General features: G+C 38.5%; 1 protein-coding gene across 3 annotated transcripts in view; it reads right to left on the reverse strand.

Moving 5' to 3' along the window:
* The window catches only part of TMCC1 (transmembrane and coiled-coil domain family 1), a 243,805-nt gene that overhangs the window by 112,054 nt on the left and 112,380 nt on the right, over positions 1–19,371 (reverse strand). Inside the window, exon 1 of one of the 3 annotated variants that reach the window (XM_047838538.1) lies at positions 9,110–10,159. The exons of the other annotated variants lie outside the window; for them this stretch is intronic. Coding sequence (XP_047694494.1) covers positions 9,110–9,148 — 39 coding nt within the window. The 5' untranslated portion in view covers positions 9,149–10,159. Of the gene's footprint in view, positions 1–9,109; positions 10,160–19,371 lie in introns of those variants that run through there. 3 annotated transcript variants of the gene reach the window in all.

Below are 19,371 nucleotides of genomic sequence, written 5' to 3' on the forward strand. Positions count from 1 at the left end.
TTAACATATTTGACTAGAGCTATTATTTAACAAAGTTATGTATGTGACAAATAGTTTTAAAAAGCGAGTCTACCTCCTACTCCCAACCCAAGTGTTCCCAGGCAATCACTGTTATCTATCCAAAAGACATACAAAATTATGTACATACAAAAAGGGAGGTGGGTACATGTGTGTGTATTTTAAGTCACAGTTTTAAGGAACAGTCACTTCTTTTCAAAAATGCTTATGGAATGGGGTGCCTGCCTGGCTCGGTCAGGGGAGCATGCAACTCTTGATCCCAGGCCCATGAGCTTGAGCACCACAGTGGATACAGAGATACCTTAAACATAAGTAATATAGCTTGAAATCTGGAATTGTGAAGTGTCTATTTTTACTTTTCTTTTTCAGGATCACTTTGGCTATTCAAGGACTTTTGTGGTTCCACAGAAATTTTAGGACTGCGTGTTCTAGCTCTGGGAAAAATGCCGGTACTATTTTCATAGGGATTGTATAAAATGTGTAGATTGCTTTGGATACTATAGACATTTTAACAATGTTTGTTCTTCTAACCCACGAGCATGGAATTCTTTATCCATTTTCTTGTGTACTCTTCAATGTCCTTCATAAGTGTTTTATAGTTTTCACAGGACAGATCATTTACCTCTTTAGTTATATGTCTCTTATTGCTCTTGGTGCAACTGCAAATGGGATCGATTCCTTGATTTCTTTTTCTGCTGCTCATTACTGGTGTAAAGAAACGCCAACAGCAATGTTTATAGCAACATTATCAACAATAGCCAAACTATGGAGAGAGCCCAAATGTCCATTGACTGATGAATGGATAAAGAAGATGTGGGGTGTGTGTGTGCGCGCCTGCGTGCGTGCTGGAATATTACTCAGCCATCAAAAAGAACAAGATCTTGGGGCGCCTGGATGGCTCAGTCAGTTGAGCATCCGACTTCCGCTCAGGTCATGATCTCACAGCTTGTGAGTTCAAGCCCCGTGTTGGGCTCTGTGCTGATAGCTCAGAGCCTGGAGCCTGCTTCCTATTCTGTGTCTCCCTCTCTCTCTGCCCCTAACCCACTCACATTCTGTCTCTGTCTCTCAAAAATAAATAAACATTTAAAAAATTAAAAAAAAAAAAGAACGAGATCTTGACATTTACAATAACATGGATGGAGCTAGAATGTATTGTGCTAAACAAAGTCAATCAGAGAAAGACAAATACCATGATTTCACTCATATGTATAATTTAAGACACAAAACAGATGAACATATGGAGGAAGAGAGAAAAGAGGGAAACCAACCACAAGAGACTCTTAATGATAGAGAACAAACTATGAGCTGATGGAGGGAGGTGGTTGGGTGATGGGCTAGATGGGTGGTGAGTACTAAGGAGGGCACTTGTTGTGATGAGCTCTGGATGTTGTATGTGAGTGATTAATCACTGAATTCTACTCCTGAAAACAGTACTGTACTGTATGTTAACTAAAATTTAACTTAAATAATAAAACTTAAAAAATACTTATGGAATGACAGAATAATGAAAATGCCATCACCTTAAATTCTTAAATTAATACAGTACTTTACAGTTTTCAAAGCACTTTCAAGTATATCAGTTCATTGATCTTCAAAACTAGGAACTCATGGTAAACATTTCTACCTCAAAGAATCACCTAATTGAGTCATTTACTATATCCATCTTTCTCAGGAAAATAAAACTCAAATCAACACCAAATGATAGTTGTTGTATACTTAAAAAACAAAAAAAGTTGAGGCATCTGGGTGGCTCAGCCGGTTAAGCATACGACTCGTGGTTTCGGCTCAGGCCATGATTTTATGGTTTCATTGAGTTTGAGTCCCGCATCTGGCTCTGTCCTGACAGTGCAAAGCCTGCTTGGGATACACACTCTCTCTCTCTCTCTCTCTCTCTCTCTCTCTCTCACTCTCTCTCTCTCTCTTTCTCTCTCTCTCTCTCTCTCTCTCTCTCTCTCTCTCTGCCCCTCCCCTGCTCATGCTGCCTGTCTCTCTGAAAAACAAATAAACTTAACAAAATATATTTTTTTTAAAAAGCAACACACTTGCAAGGAGATTAACTCTCTTCTGTCAGTAGCATATTCCACTGTCCCGCATCCACAGCCTATAATTTACCATAGTTTTTAAAATTTAAAGAGTTGCGATACATATATTTCTTTTTTTTTTTTTAATTTTTTTTTTCAACGTTTATTTATTTTTTTGGGGACAGAGAGAGACAGAGCATGAACGGGGGAGGGGCAGAGAGAGAGGGAGACACAGAATCGGAAACAGGCTTCAGGCTCTGAGCCATCAGCCCAGAGCCTGACGCGGGGCTCGAACTCACGGACCGCGAGATCGTGACCTGGCTGAAGTCGGACGCTTAACCGACTGCGCCACCCAGGCGCCCCTGCCATACATATATTTCTAAATTAGTTTCTCTGTTTTAGCTGATTATTACCAATATATTTGAATAGGAGAGCCATTCTCTATACCTTACCTATTCCCACTGCAACCACAATATACAGAATTGATCTCACTAAAGATCTCACTTTACTAACAGAAAAGCAGTATCAGTCTTCCTAGTTTGGTTATGTAATGCATCAGAATGATCCTTCAATGCTGATGACACCACTACTTGATTTAAGTCTCCTAAAAGTGGGTTAATAATTCACAGGAAAATATAGCATTTAACTGCTGGCTAATAAAAAATACCAACATTGTATTTCCCAGTATGAAACCAGTTTGAAGTAACAGAGATAAAATTAAATAAAAATGGCCTAAAAAAAAAAAAAGAGAGAGATGTTGTGCACATTTCCATGACTTAAAAACATCCATCCAGTACAGACTCCCCTGCCTATGTGTCTGGGGTTTCAAACTTCATATAGTACCACACTGTACTCATATAGTACTTAACATTAAAAGGGTTCTTTTAAAAGATAGTTTTTTAAAAAAAACTGGGTAAAATCTGTATAAAATTTACCACTTTAGCCTTCAAAATAGTTTTTAAATGTTTGAGAGAGAATGCACACAGGCACACAAGTGGGGAAAGGCCAGAGAAAGAGGGGGACACAGAATCTGAAGCAGGCTCCAAGCTGTCAGTGCAGAGCCTGACGTGGGGCTCGAACCTGCAAACCATGAGATTATGACCTAAACTGAAGTTGGACACTCAACCAACTGAGCCACCCAGGAGCCCCAGCCTTTAAAATACTTTTAAAAGACCCTAATTAAGATGGAAATGGAAGATCATTCTTCCTTTTGATAAGAATACATTCACAGAAAAATTATGTTGAGTCATATATAGTATCATCAAGTCCTAAACCCAAAAGAAATCAGATAGAAATTCAAAAGAAACTACTTTTGAAAAAAGAATGTTTTTATTAAGAATGCAAATTAGCATCAATACGTCCCGAAATCTTAGGTTTCTTACGTGGATACAAAACTGATATCAAGTAATAGAACACTACCAAATGTAGGCAAGAATAACAATTTTAGAAAATAATATTTTCAAGTGCTCTGCAAGTCTGGATTAAATAATTTCAACAAATCTATGGGAGAACAGGAGGAAAAAACCCATATTAATCTCTTCACAGGCCAAACCAAGATATAACGGTGGGGCGCCTGGGTGGCGCAGTCGGTTAAGCGTCCGACTTCAGCCAGGTCACGATCTCGCGGTCCGTGAGTTCGAGCCCCGCGTCGGGCTCTGGGCTGATGGCTCGGAGCCTGGAGCCTGTTTCCGATTCTGTGTCTCCCTCTCTCTCTGCCCCTCCCTCGTTCATGTTCTGTCTCTCTCTCTGTCCCAAAAATGAATAAACTTTGAAAAAAAAAATTAAAAAAAAAAAAAACTGATATCAAGTAATAGAACACTACCAAATGTAGGCAAGAATAACAATTTTAGAAAATAATATTTTCAAGTGCTCTGCAAGTCTGGATTAAATAATTTCAACAAATCTATGGGAGAACAGGAGGAAAAAACCCATATTAATCTCTTCACAGGCCAAACCAAGATATAACGGTATGATTTTTTATCTTCTAAGTTTTTCACCATATAAGAAATTTTAATATAGAAAGAGAAAGCACTCAAACCAAATAGGAAAATAAATGTGGTATGAATTGAAAAAAGAATCAAGTCATCATTAATTTGTTGTTATTTTAATTATCTTTGACATGGAAAGTACATCCTGTGTTGTTATACCTGTCCTAAAGAACTTAAGCCTCCCATAAAAATGTGAAAATAAATGTGAACCCCAAACTGAGATAACTATTTACATCCATATCTAGAAACGTAAAGCCCAAGTTATTATCTTAGAACAAAGTGTATAGCATTTATCTTTCATTTTAGAAGGGTCAGGAAACATATGTTCATATTTTCTTACGTATGCATAAACAAATAGGGGAAGGATAAATAAGAAACTGGTTGCCTAGGGTGGCAGGGATGTAAACCAGCCGAAAAGACACAGTTGGAAGCAATATTTCACAGGTAAGTTTTAATTTTTGAACTTATGAAAATCATTACCATTCAAAAGTAAAATAAAAGGGGAGCCTGGATGACTCCGTCAGGTGAAGCATTCGACTCCGGCTCAAGCCATGATCTTGTTCGTGAGTTCAAGCCCTGTGTCAGGCTTTGTGATGACAGCTCAGAGCCTGGAGCCTGCTTCAGGTTGTCTCCCTCTCTCTATGCCCCTCCCCCACTTGCACTCTGTCTCGCTCTCAAAAATAAGTGAACATTAAAAACTTTTTTAAAAAAGTAAAACAAAAGGGTGTAAGATTTCACTAGAATAGTCTATCTTAAAACCATTTTTCAAAGCCTCCTCAGCTTTTATCATACCTTCTAAAAAACTGAAGCTTCTGGAAAAAAATAATTTTCTATCACCGATTTAGCACAGAGGCTGATACGGGGCTTGAACTCACTAGCTACGAGGTCATGATCTGAGCCAAGATCAAGAGTCTGATGCTTAACACACTGTGCCATCCAGCTGCCCATCTATTACTGATTTAAAAGATTGGAGAGCAGTGGTTAGAGCCAGAGTGACTTAAGACCTTCTGATTGTATAACTCATCGTATTTCATCTCTTAAACATTATTATAGAAACTCAGGAGTAACTTTTTCTTCTTAATAGAAGTTTTTTAAAAGGCAGTACAGTCTAAAGGTTCACATAAATGCATGCAGTTGAGCTACAAACTATATATAATATGGCTTTATTAAATCAACTATCTTGTTCAAATCAATGTTTTTCTAGCCAAAGGAAAAAACTTCAATTGCAGGAAACACTTACCAAGTTTGATAAATTTAAATCCCATCAGATACTAATTTCAACTGCAGGGGAAAGAGCTGCTCTAAGGAAGTTACCCAAGTTACTAACTATACTGTTTTCTATCACCATGTATAAACATATGGAGAAACATCAGTGACCACGACAGTAGACTGACTAAAACACCAGAAGTTTAGGGAGATAGTTGGTAGGTAGATACAGAATCGGTTTGGAATTAGACCTAAATTTGAACCTGACTCCACCTCCTGCTGATCTGGGCAAATGCTTTAGCTTCTCCAAACCGATTTCTTTAATGACAAAATGAAGTTGATACCACCTAACTTGAAGTTTCATTAGGAGAATTACATGGTTAAGTCCACATTGGCAGGTTCCAGACTATTTTGACTAGCTCATGTAGAGGACTTAGGGCAAAAAGAAAAAGCTTTCCTTAGTGAATATTTTTGAAGTCACATGTGAGAAAACTATGCAGAAAGAAAATAATCTAGGGTGCCTGGATGGCTCAGTTAAAGCATCCAAACTTCTGATTTCAGCTCAGATCACGATCTCATGGTTTGTGAGTTTGAGCCCCGAGTAGGGCTCTGGGCTGACAGTGCTGATGGAGCCTGCTTGGGATTCTGTCTGTCTGTCTCTGTCTCTCCACCCCTCTCCTAATCTTGTTCTCTCAAAATAAACTCAAAAAAATTATTAAAAAAAAAAAAGAAAAGTCTAAAGGGTAAAGAAAAAACTTTTCTGGGAGTCAGGTAACTGGGATCTAGTCAAAAAGAGTAAGAGAGCATCCTTTTTAAAAATGAAGATTTTTTTGGGGCGCCTGGGTGGCGCAGTCGGTTAAGCGTCCAACTTCAGCCAGGTCACGATCTCGCGGTCCGTCAGTTCAAGCCCCGCGTCAGGCTCTGGGCTGATGGCTCAGAGCCTGGAGCCTGTTTCCGATTCTGTGTCTCCCTCTCTCTCTGCCCCTCCCCCGTTCATGCTCTGTCTCCCTCTGTCCTAAAAATAAATAAACGTTGAAAAAAAAAAAATGAAGATTTTTACTTCATCTATATCTTAATTTACTTCCTCCTTTTACAAATTCAGATGTGAACATCCATTAGCCTAGAGGAATCATCTAGGGAAAATATCCAGTGTAAGTAAATATGGCTATCAAACTTAAGATAAAAAGAATCTAAATAGGTTTAAAATCACTGCAAATATTTTTTTTTTTTCAACGTTTATCCATTTTTGGGACAGAGAGAGACAGAGCATGAACGGGGGAGGGGCAGAGAGAGAGGGAAACACAGAATCGGAAACCGGCTCCAGGCTCTGAGCCATCAGCCCAGAGCCCGATGCGGGGCTCGAACTCACGGACCGCGAGATCGTGACCTGGCTGAAGTCGGACGCTTAACCGACTGCGCCACCCAGGCGCCCCTCACTGCAAATATTTATAAGTACTTTTTTTCAAAAATTTTCCAACAGAATTTATAGATGATCACACGAGTACTTTTTGTTAAAATAGGAAATTGCTTTTTAAAATATGAGATCATCTTAAGACAAATGTATACCTGTGGAAGATTATTTCTTATTGGCAAAAATACTCATTACTAAAGTTGGAATCATATGAAATTGCCATTATTCAACTGTTTCTGACCTACAACAACCTAATTTCACTTTCAGTGTTCAATGTGCGCCAAAAATACCATACACTGGGTTAAGACAGGTCCTGTGATCGCAGGTAACATGGGTTTAACTGAAAAGACAGAACAGAGGTACAGTGCATTCACTGCAATTAAAAAAAGAACACTATTGGGGCACCTGGGTGGCTTGGTCGGCTGAGCGTCCGACTTCAGCTCAGGTCATGATCTCACAGTCTGTGAGTTCAAGCCCCGCGTCGGGCTCTGGGCTGATGGCTCAGAGCCTGGAGCCTGTTTCGGATTCTGTGTCTCCCTTTCTCTCTGCCCCTCCCCTGTTCATGCTCTGTCTCTCTCTGTCTCAAAAATAAATAAACGTTTAAAAAAAAAAAAAAAAAAGAACACTATTGACCTATTAATTTCTCTTTCGTATATTAGCACCCATGTAAACTGAAACGATTAAGAATATTTTTTCATATTCATTATTGAACATATACTATATATTAAAGGCGTGTGATAGAAAACAAATTTCCTTAGATTTGATCCTAATCATTTAGTGTAGGGCCTAAAAACCACCTTAAAGTGGAGGAGAGGGGTGTTAAAAAAAAAAAAAAAAGGAATCGAAAGAGGTAGTTACCTCTCTGAATGTTTTTTATATAATGTGCCTTTTATTTCTTCATGTTACAGAGAAGATGTGCTCCTAATTCTACCCAAAAAGTGTCTTTTCTATAAATCACAGCCAGGCATAAAGCATATATTATATAGTATAGTGTGAGAAGAGTACGGTTCAAAAAGTAATTGGGAGAGAAATATTAGTAGTAAAATACCTAGAATGAATTTATTTTCTAATTAGAAAATTATCACCTGGCTCTGAACTATTTCAGACACTCTTGTGCAGAAAAATCACTGTCCTGAGAACCTACACATCTGTTTTTTAAATGTAGTACAAAATTTGGAAGTATACAAACTAAAGGTTGTTCAAAGATAAACAAAAAGTGATTCTTTTTATTGTTTACAAGAAACCTGGAGGCTTCTTGGCCCACTACCCCCAACACACATACCTAGAAACCTAGAATTAGGGGAAGAGAAGCAAGGGAAATGTATTTTACTACTCATAAAAAGTCCCTTGTTAGGCTTGGCGATCCAAGAAAAGAGATGAAATTTGACATGCGGATGGACCCAAGAGCCTTGCTCATTTTTGCCTGAATGCACACATTCTACACTGAGGTCACCTGTGAGGAACTGAAAGGTTTTCCCTTAAGATAATAACACATTTCAGGATTTAACAACTCTAACAACCAAGAAAGTGAAGAATGTCTACTGATTTACTATTTGTTTAAGCTTCTGTCTGCAGGGAATGATCTGTGACACAATTCAACCACCAAGTGCTACATTTTAAAAACAGACTCAAGAACAGAACGATTTTTGAAATAAAGCTCAACTCTCAGCACACCTCTTTCCAAACTAGATTCTGCACTAGCTAAACAGAGAACTCCATGACTGACTGGTCCAGAGAGGGTTGACCACAGCCAGGGCTGATTCAGAAAATCGGCAGTCCCTCTTCCAAGAGAGCTTTGCCTGTTGTTGTTGTTGTTGTTGTTGTTGTTGTTTAAGTTTGTTTTCCTTAGGTTAATAGAACTTTTCCCTCAAAACGGCACAAATGAAACCTGCTTTTCAAGCAGAACTCTGTAAAAATTTGATTTGTGAGCCCACTGGTTACTGCTTTTCACACACTCCTTCATTAAGTATGTGGGTTTCTTAACTGCTCAGTTTAGTATTTTCACACAGGTCTTGGCTTCCTGCACTGTTTTATGGAAGTTGTCCTCGTTTTATACTAAATTTCGTACAACCGGACGGATTCCACAGACCAATAAGGCTTTCTCATCTTGGTCAACAAGCTGCTAGATTAATTGCTAATTAAAGATGCACTTTTTTTATCCACTATTCTCTTTCACGCACACCCTCTTGGAAACTGTACCTCAGAAGCAAACTGTAACTTCCTCCAAATTCAGGGAGGACAGTTCTGGTTTTAGGAGAACAAAATCTGGAGTTGCCAGCGCAGTCAGCCTGAAACCTTTGTGTCTGTCAGAGGAAAGAACAAAAGGCAGCGCTTCCTCCCCCTGCCCCTCCTTAGCTCTGGAGGAAGGCAGGCTTGACAGAACAGTTCTAGAGAAAAAGGAAACCACGCCGAACCTAGGGAGAGTTTCCCCTAAACAAACACACAAAGCTACCCAAGCTACCCACCTTGGATAGCTGCCTCCTGAGGCTAAAGCGTTGAACCATGGTCACCCTGAGTAATCTTCAGACAAAGCAATCCACGAAGGGAAGGGTTTGTTTTTTTTAAATAACAGCTTCCTGGAAAACTCGGTGGCGAAACATTCTGAAGACTGTCACAGAAGTCCAAAGATTTTCCCTGGGAGTCTTAGCAAACTTGGAACCACTTCATTGTTCCATCGGGAGATACCGCAAAGCCTACGTCGGAGAGGGCGGGCGGGCGGACGGCGGCAGGGAGGGGCGGAATCCTGGAGCTGCTTCGCCCAGTGCCAAGCTCGGCGAGCACACTTCCTGTGAGTCAGCCGTGAGGGGTCCAGACACAAGGACCACCCCTTCGCTCCCCACCAAATCCTTAGCCCGGGATGCCACTGCGGTGCCACCTGAGACTCCGGCGGGGGCGGGGACGGCAAAGGTGGGGGGCGGGGGGGGGGGGGGCGTGCGGACCTGATGTTCTGGTCTGTGTGGCGGGGAGGAGTGGCGCGGCAGGGTTAGGAAGCATCTGCCTCAAGCAGAAACCTGGCAACTGCGACAATTCCCCCCACCGTCCAGCCCTCCCGGCGGAGGAGGTCCCCCGCAAAGAGCGACACCCCCTTCTCAACCTCCACCTCAGGTAATCTGCTGGGTGAACCAGTGGGATGAAAGGAGGTGGCAAAAAGCCCCGGACTGTAGCAGCGCTGCTCCGGAGACTCCTCCCAGCCGGGCTCGGCAGCTGTCCGGCTTTGTCTAAGGTAATTGGCCGAGCCTTTCCTCTTATTCACGGGGAGGAGTCCCGCCTCGGGAAGGAATGTCAGGTGCAGAAAGGCATACTTCGTGGGTGACTTCAACTTCATTACAGAGTGACTTCAACTTCCTTACGAGCAAAACAAACGAAGGCTGCCTCCTGAGGTAACTGCATTCTCCCATAAGAACAATGTAATTTTTAAAAATCTACACACATAACAAAACGAACAGCTCAGAGTGAATAAATGTAGGTAGAGGTATGAAAATGGCAGTCCTGAGGGCAGATGCAAAGATAAAAAATATTTTGCTATCGTTCGCCAGTCTCTTCCTATTTGATTCTGCTTCCAGATAATCAACGTGAAGATAGATTCATTTTAGTGAAAATTTCTGCTCCTCTCTGAATTATTACTCTTGAATGATTTTTTTTTTAATTTTTTTTTCAACGTTTATTTATTTTTGGGACAGAGAGGGACAGAGCATGAACGGAGGAGGGGCAGAGAGAGAGGGAGACACAGAATCGGAAACAGGCTCCAGGCTCCGAGCCATCAGCCCAGAGACCGACGCGGGGCTCGAACTCCCGGACCGCGAGATCGTGACCTGGCTGAAGTCGGACGCTTAACCGACTGCGCCACCCAGGCGCCCCTCTTGAATGATTTTAAAAATGGACCAGAACAGAACTTGTTGGCATATATTAATTTTCCCTGCTCCAGTGATTCTCAATTCCCTGTAAACGGCATAACACCTTATGCTACATGTAGCCTTTGTTGGAATGAACCTACTATGTGCAGTCCCTGGGTTAGGCATGTCAACTCTTCAGATAAGTAAAGCAGGAATATTCTAAAGCCTCAGTATTATCATGAGGAAACCATATAGTGTTACTACCTTTTTTTTCCCCTTTGGGCAAGAAAAGTAAAAAATGAATTTGAAAAGCCAGATCTTAATACAATGGTTATTCACAACTATGCCCTTGTCATAGACTACCAGTTTCCAAATATCACCAAATATAATGTACAATTTTTAAAACTTCACCTCAAATATCACATACATATTTCATAATACCTTAGGAAGAGTAGAAAAGATGTACCAGAGTCAAACAAGTAACAGGATGCCACAACTCCAAAAAAGTCACTGTAACCAAAATATATACATAAAAATTATATTCCAAAAACCTTAAATGGAAAAGGGTTGAACATATCTAAACTTTTTCTGAAATTCCAAAGCTAGGGAAACTTTGTGACTGAAAGCAAAGACTCCTTTATATGTAATGCTCAGAGTATGCAATGTAACCTAATATTTAAACTGACTGAAATTTAAGTACAAGTGGAAAGTAGGCTGATAGAAAACCTGAGTTCTGTGTCGTTTTTTGTTTTGTGTGTTTTTAAATGGTGTGAGTACCAGTACCTCCATTTTTTTCCCCCATACAAAATGAAACTGAGTACTCAAAAAACTCCTGGGAATGCAGGAAGACCTAATGAGATACTGGGGTGGAAATAATGAAGTTCCTTACAGAAAGACATACTGTCTCAAAGATAAACATGAGGTGTTTCTGATATAATCAACTAGAATCCCAGATAATTGCTAGACTGCAAAGAATTGCAAGATTCTTTCTAACCCGCACCTCCAAGGGGAGGTGGAAAGGGGAAAAGTAATTACAGAAAACTGTCAAAAGTCTACGCATCCAGGTACACAAAAAAATATCAATCATGAATTTAACAGGATATAAATCCTCAAAGGTCCCAGATACACATAAAAAGACTTACAGACTAAAAGAATGGTGTCTTCATTCGACGAGGAACTTATTTTTTGCCTAATAAAATAAAGATAAACCTCTAATTAATTGTTCAAATGCAACAGGACCTGTTAAAAAACATTTGAGTGTATGAATGCAATCCAGTCCTTAATAAAACAACAAAAAACTGAAAAGATCTTCAATAAACATAACTGTTCGGGGGAAAATCTCTGCATATGATCTATTTTGAGGTGTCTGGCAGCATTTTAGATGAAAATAGCAGACCAACATCAAAGATTATGAAAGAAGAGCTAGAAAGACAAAATGTATGACCTAGACAAAAAGCAACAGCTCTGCAATAATTCTCTTATTACTCCAAGACCTGAATAAACAATGTAATTTTCAGTAAGCTGTGACTGAAAATCCCCATCTCCTATACTCTATGTGGAAACACACAGGAACTGTCCATGGGGTTCTTAATCAATCTTTTCTGGATCACACACTTTTTGTGGATCTCTTCAAAGCTATGAACTCAGTCACTGGAATGACATACATGAAATTCATGAATGAACAGACACAGTGTTTTTGACACAATTCCAAATGATCCATGGATTCCCCTAAAGCTTGTCCACACATCCATTTTAAGAACTCTTGTTTCCATCATAACTAAAAATGAGATGAACATCAATCACTAAGCAATCCTGTCTTCTACTTTCCACCATAGGTAAGAGTTCTAAGTAGGTTTCAGAAACAGAAAAAAAGTCTGCCTTTGATATGTTGGCCCCAGCTCCCATTCATTACATTTTCCATATGTGTTTGTCAAACAATAATAATCTACTTCCAAAGCCACAGTCTTTATGAAATGGTATTTTATTTTCATTTTTAGCATCTTTATAGAAAAACCAAGAAAAATATTTTATTCTCCTTGTTTTATGTATCATATATAACCCCACAATTATCTTACTACTACACTTCAACCTGCTGTGTATGTATAAACCTACCTACATATGCTTGTTTTTACCAAACTAGGACTATACTGTTTTCTGATTTGCTTTATCACTAAAAAAAAAATCCAAAACAATCAGCAACCAAAAACATACAAAATACCTTGGATGAATACTTATAAAACTTAAATAATCACCCCAATTTAGTTGGTTTCCATATTCAAAACACTTGCCCCTCCTTTTGCAACTTCATTCTTAAAATTCTAAACCCATTTTTTAAATAAATTGATATTAAAGTTGTATACTACTGAATTCCATGTAATACAAACTACACTTTTGCAGAGAAGTAAACTAAAGTTCAAAGAGGTTTTCAAATTTGACCCTAAAATCAGAGTTGGTATTTGAGTCAGAACTAGAACCCCAATACAAATTTCATTGTGTTGCTTTTTTCCATTACATCATGCTTCCTCCTTTTTTTAAATAAACTAAAACACACTAAAAACGAACACTACTTAATATATTCATACGGTACACTTTTTTAGGAAACTGAATAATTATTCTATTTAAAAAATGTGAACCTTTATACTTTAAGTTAAATGAGTTTCCCTAAAGCCTGGCACAACTTAATATGCTTACAGTTTCTTTCCCTATCTCCTTAGTGTCCATTCTTATAATAGTGTTATATAAAATAAGTTATATTGTTCAAACATTGTGCGCTTTAACCAGCGTCCTGTAATAACCCAGTAGAAGTAACAGTGCCAGCTACCAGACAATAAAACTAAGCCAAAATTTAAGAGGCGAAATTTCAATATGCAACACCATGTCATTTCAGAAAGCCCCCTTTCATTCATGCACTAAACCAGTTATGACACCCTTTACTTTTATGGAGGTCTTAGTAAGCAAACAGAAAACCTAAACAATTGTCATAAACATGGCAAGTGCTATAATAGCAAGAACAGTAATGACACACGGAAGGAGTAATGAACCTTTATGGGACAAAAAAAGTCTTAAATCTGGAGTCTTTAAGGTTGGAGAGGAATTTTGCCAACAGACAAAAAAGGAGAAGGGCATCCCATGCAGAAAAACACAAAACAAAACAAAAAACTCCACAAGTTAACACAGAGGTGTGATTCAAGTGGTTAGTAAAACTTAGTTTTTCGCATTAACAAGGCAACATGTTAGCCTACAGCATTCAGCATATTTTTTTTTGTTTGCTTGGTCTAAAGTGTAGACCAAGTTTGCTTGGTCTGACTGTAACAAAATTAAGTTATTCCTCCTTTCTAAATTTCATGTTGGGGTTTACCATTTTTTCTATAAACTGCCCAAATGGGAATAGCCCATCATTAACAAATAATAATGTGATAGGTTCACTCTTTATGTAAAGTTATGACTCTTAGTTACTGTCTGCATTTAAGGCAAAGAGGAAGGAAATCTACTTCCAAAAAATTTAGTAAATCATGCTGACAGTTTTGGACACACTGTGGTAATTCAACCCCCTTAAATGATACAAGATTTGTATCTTGCAAAAATTAATTTCACTTGGCAATCCCACACTAGATAACAATACAGATACCACATTTCATCTACACAGATTAAGTAACTTGTGTAGTTATTTATAAAAGCCCCAAGCCACTGTCATAACTCTGAAAGTGGTAAGAAGTTAAAAGATGTTGATGATCAAAAAATTTGAATACCTCTTGTATTCAATTCCATTAACTACCTCATGGCGATGACTGAATTTAAAGAGCAGCCAACCACATCAAAAAACATTTTTATTTTGATGAACTGAACATGGCTCTTTCAAATAGGCTAAATTAAGGTTGCCTCCTTTTCTATCAGCAATATTTTAGGGTTTGCATTTATTTCCTCCAAAAAAATTAATGCCATGCATCACCTGCAGTAAATATATACAAGGCAAAGGGAGAGAAGAAAAGGTAGAAGAGTGAGAGAGGAAAGAGTTTATTATGGGCCAAACAACTAACAACCAAGTGCCAAACAACTAACAGGGCTATTATTTACTATGTTGCAAAGAGCACTCAGTAAGATCATATGTACAGAATAATTAAACACTACAGAAACAAGTCCTTCAAACAGTTTACAAGGTGTTCCAACTGCTGGTCCCTGATTTCCCTCTCCAGACATCTCACACTACTTTCAACTTGATAACTCCAAATCTCAACTTAGATGTCTTTCCTCTAGGAAAGCCGCCTCTTCAACCTTCACCAACCCTGTTATCCACCTCATCGGTTGATTCGTCCTTACTACACTGTAGAGTAATCCTCCCTTATCTGTGGAGGATACATCCAAGACCTTCAGTGGATGCCTAAAACCATGGATAAGTACTGAACCTTATACATGCTGTGTATTTTCCTAAACTACATACTTATGATAAAATTTAATGTATAAATTAGGCACAGCTAGAAATTAACAACAATAGGGGCACATGGGTGGCTCAGTCAGTTAAGCATCTGCCTCGTGATTTCAGGTCAGGTCACAATCTTAAGATTCGTGAGATCAAGCCCTGTGTTGGGCTCTGCTCTGACAGTATGGAGCCTGCTTAGGATTCTCTCTCTCTCTCTCTCTCTCTCTCTCTCTCTCTCTCTCTCTCTCCCTCCCTCCCTCCCTCCCTGCCCCTACCCCACTCGTGCTTTTTCTCTCTCTCACACACACACAAAATAACAATAGCCGTAATAAAATAGAATTATAACTATATACTGTAATAAAAATTATGTGAATGTGCTCTTTCAAAATATATTATTGTACCTTCCTTTTGTGATGATGTGAGATGATAAAATGTATACATGATGAGATGAAATGAAGTGAATGATGTAGACATTGCATTAAGCTACTACTGACCTGACCATATGTCAGAAGGATCATCTGGTTCTGGGCTGCAGTAAAAAGCAAAGCCATGGATAAGGGGGACTGCTGTATTACAATCTGTTTGTCTGCATCCGCCTCATCAAAACAGAAGTTTCTTAGGGGCAAGGACCCTAATATGCTCATAGGGGTATTCTGGCAGCTATTAGGTCCTTAAATATTTATTGAATAAATGGCTTAAAAATATAAGGCAGTGTTCAATGGCTCTACACAACTTCAAAAGTTTCTAAGACATTCTGGGTCTCCCACTCTGTCCCTCAACCATCTCCCATACCCCCAAAGTCCCTGATATTTCCACCTAATTAAATTCTACTTACTCTTCTATTCCACTTTTGTAAGAATTAATTTTATTAACCATTTTGTCAATTGCTTATCTCCCATTTATGAAAGACTTTATAATTTAGTATTTTTGAATAAAATATTTCCTGTGAAAATTCAGAAAATAGAGTAAAATATAAAAAGTAAGAAAACTTTGTTCAAAATATCACCATAAAGAAGTAACTACTACTAATGTTTTGATTGATTTTCATCTGGGATTTTTCTTGATCTTTAAATATGTAAGTAATTTATGAATGCTTAATTGTTGTAACCACTGTTATTCATTTATCCTTCCTTTACAATGAGGTTATATACTATTTACCTATAAAAAAAAAAAGTATGCTCTATTGGGGTGCCTGGGTGGCTCAGTCAGTTAAACATCTGGTCATGATCTTATGGTTCATGAGATAAGAGCCCTGCATTGGGCTTTGTGCTGACAGTGCAGAGCCTGCTTGGATTCTTTCTCTCCTCTTCCCTCTACCTCTCTCCCCACCCTTGTGCTCATGCACGCACACTTGCTCTCTCTCAAAATAAATAAAAAACATTAAAAAAAATTATGCAGTATTATCTTCAGGTTAGCTTGGTTTCTTAACTAATATCATAGTACACATATTATTTAAAACTTCCTTTGCTATGGTCTGAATGTTTGCGTCCTCCCAGAATTTATAATGTTGAAATCCTAAAGCCCAATGTGATATTAAGAGGTGGTGCCTCTGGGAGGTACTACACTCATCGGGTGGGGTTAATGTTCTTGTGAAAGAGATCCCATAGAGCTCCCTAGCCCCTTCCAACATGTGAGGACACAACGAATAGTCTGCAACCTGGGAGAGGGTCCTCATGCTACACTAGCACCCTGATCTCAGACTTCCAGCTTCCAGAACAGTGAGAAATAAAATTCGATTGTTTATAAACTACCCAGTCTGGTATTTTGTCATAGTGGCCTAAACAAACTAAAATATCAGCTTTTAAAAGTTCAACAATTTACTCAGAAAATTTTGTTGGAATACATGGATCTCTACTATTGCTACATATTCTTTCATAGTAGACACAGAATAGTTTAGTTTATTATTCTCTTTTTCTTGATGACCATTTAGATTATTTCTCATTTTTGCTAGTACAAACAATACTGCCTGTACATGCCCACTTCTGGACATGTGGTATGTTTTCTCCAAAACAGATACTAAGATATGATCCTACCCATTCAAGGTCCAGCCCAAACTCTATAGAAGCAAACCCTGTCCATTTTAGCTCACCATCATTTCTGCTTCTGCAGAACTCATAGTGATAGTTCTTATACTTTTGTATTTGCTACTTAGGTCCTATACCGTTATTTAGTTTTTTAAGCATTAAGCATAGAATTATATCTTATATACATCTATATACATGTATTATATCTTATATACATTTTGTATGCCAACTACATAGTATCTTAGAGTAAACAATAAATATTTGTGGAGTGCCCTGAAAACCTTAAAAGAAACCTTAATCTTGTCTGGGAGGATAGATATGTAACTGTTCCATCACCTTATTTCTTTATTTCAATATAAAAGATCACATAAACTTTAATGTTTAAATATTACTGCTTTAGACCTCATTTTCTCCATCTGTAGACCTTACACAAAGGAGAAAACCAAATGCCTTACCCAAGTCCAAAATACTGCAACTCCCTTTTAATTTCATGTCTTATGAAGAGAACCATTATCTGGCAGAATTTATACTTCAAAAAGTGATACTAGGGAGAATGACAACAAATTGGCAGACTAGTAAATATAGGCCTTCCTTCTCCCATAAAGGCACTGAGTTAACAATACATGGACCAAAATACTGGGATGAACTCTAGAGAATAGGTAAAAGCTATAGCACCCATACATGATAACATGATAAACAAGACATGATAATAGTAAAACGTGTAGGAAAACTTACAGTGTTTGGGGCACCCATTCATGCTACTTCCCCTGCACAGCATAGTGTGGAAGACCCAGGAAAAAAACCCCCATGCCAAGGTTTTTCCTTCAGGAACACAAACAGACTAAATGTCCTACATTCTGGCTTGACTGAGGGCTGCCTGAAGGACTGGTTTCTGTTTTGCCTGACTCAAAGCACTGCAAAGACTGGAAACAGAGCTGGAAGATGCTGCAAATAACAAGAAAGCAGCACCCTAGAGTTGCATTTCTGCAGGCAAATGCCAGGGTGGGCTAAAATCACAAAAGGTTTGGGAAGTCCTAGAACCTCCCATCAGGCTAATTAGTGAAGATATTCCTATGCAGAAATCCGGTATACAAAGACTGGGATAGGCAGCTGTTTTTCAAATGCCTATATCCCAGCCAAAAACAAAACAAAGTACACACACACACACACACACACACACACACACACACACACAGAGAGAGAGAGAGAGAAACAGATATACTTGGCCCAATTAAAGGAACAAAATAAAACTCCAGAAACAGACCTTACAGACCTACTTAAAGTACCACACATCTATAAGGTATCAGAGAAAAAATTTTAAATAAGTCATAAAAATGCTCAAAGAACTAAAAGAGAATACAAACAACTAAAAGAAAACAGGAAAATGAGAATATCAGCAAAGAGACAGAAACTACAAAAAGACACATTCTGGAGCTGAAAAGTACAAAAAACTAAATGGGAAATTTCACTAGAAGGGCTCAACATCAGAACTGAACAGGCAGAAGAATCGGTGAACTTGAAGGCAGGTCATCTGAAATTGGAGTCAGAGGAGCAAAAAAAATATAGAAAAATGAAAAGAACCTAAGGAACTTATAAGAGGGAAACTACTAAGTTGACCAAGCTTTGCCATTATGGGAATGTCACAGATAGGAGAGAGAAGAAAGGGACAGAGAGCCTTATTTGAAAAAAAAGTAGCTGATAACTTCTTAAATCTGAGGCAAGAAATAGACTCACAGATTAAAGAAGCTCAAAATGCTCCAACTAGGATAACTCCAAAGAAAACTACACTGAAACACATTTTAATCAAACTTTATCTAAAGTCAAAGACAATCTTAAAAGCAGCAAAAGCAATTAAATTCATCACATACAAGGAAGCTTCCATAAGATTGTAAGATTACTCAGCAGACACTATACAGGCCAGAAGGAATGAGATGATATATTTAAAATGCTGAAAGAAAAAACCAAAACAAACAAAAAAAGCTTTCAACCAAGCATACTGTATCAAGCAAAAAAAAAGGGGGGGCGGAGTTAAGACTTTCCCCAATAGGGGTGCAAGGGTGGCTCAGTCAGTTAAGGGACTGAGTCTTGATTTTGGCTCAGGTCATGATCTTGCAGCTCATGAGTTCAAGCCCGTGTCCTTTTCTTCTGTCCCTTTCTTCTCTCTGCACAGACAGTGCAAGAGTCTGCTTGGCTCTCTCTCTGCCCCTGCCCCACTCGTGCTTTCTCTCACTCAAAATAAATAAACTTAAGAAAAAAAAAAAAAAGACTTTCCCAAATAAATTATAGCTGAGAGACTAAACTAATAAACTAAAGCTGAGGAATTAAAATGATAAACTGAAGCTAGTGCATTGCAATTAGATCTGTTCTACAAGATATACCAGAGGAAGTCCTTCAAGTTGAAATTAAAGGACAGTAGACAGCAACATAAAACCACATAAAAATATAATGGTCTC

The sequence above is a fragment of the Prionailurus viverrinus genome, chromosome A2 (genome assembly GCF_022837055.1).
Source record: "Prionailurus viverrinus isolate Anna chromosome A2, UM_Priviv_1.0, whole genome shotgun sequence".
In the NCBI taxonomy this organism is placed as follows: Eukaryota; Metazoa; Chordata; class Mammalia; order Carnivora; family Felidae; genus Prionailurus; species Prionailurus viverrinus.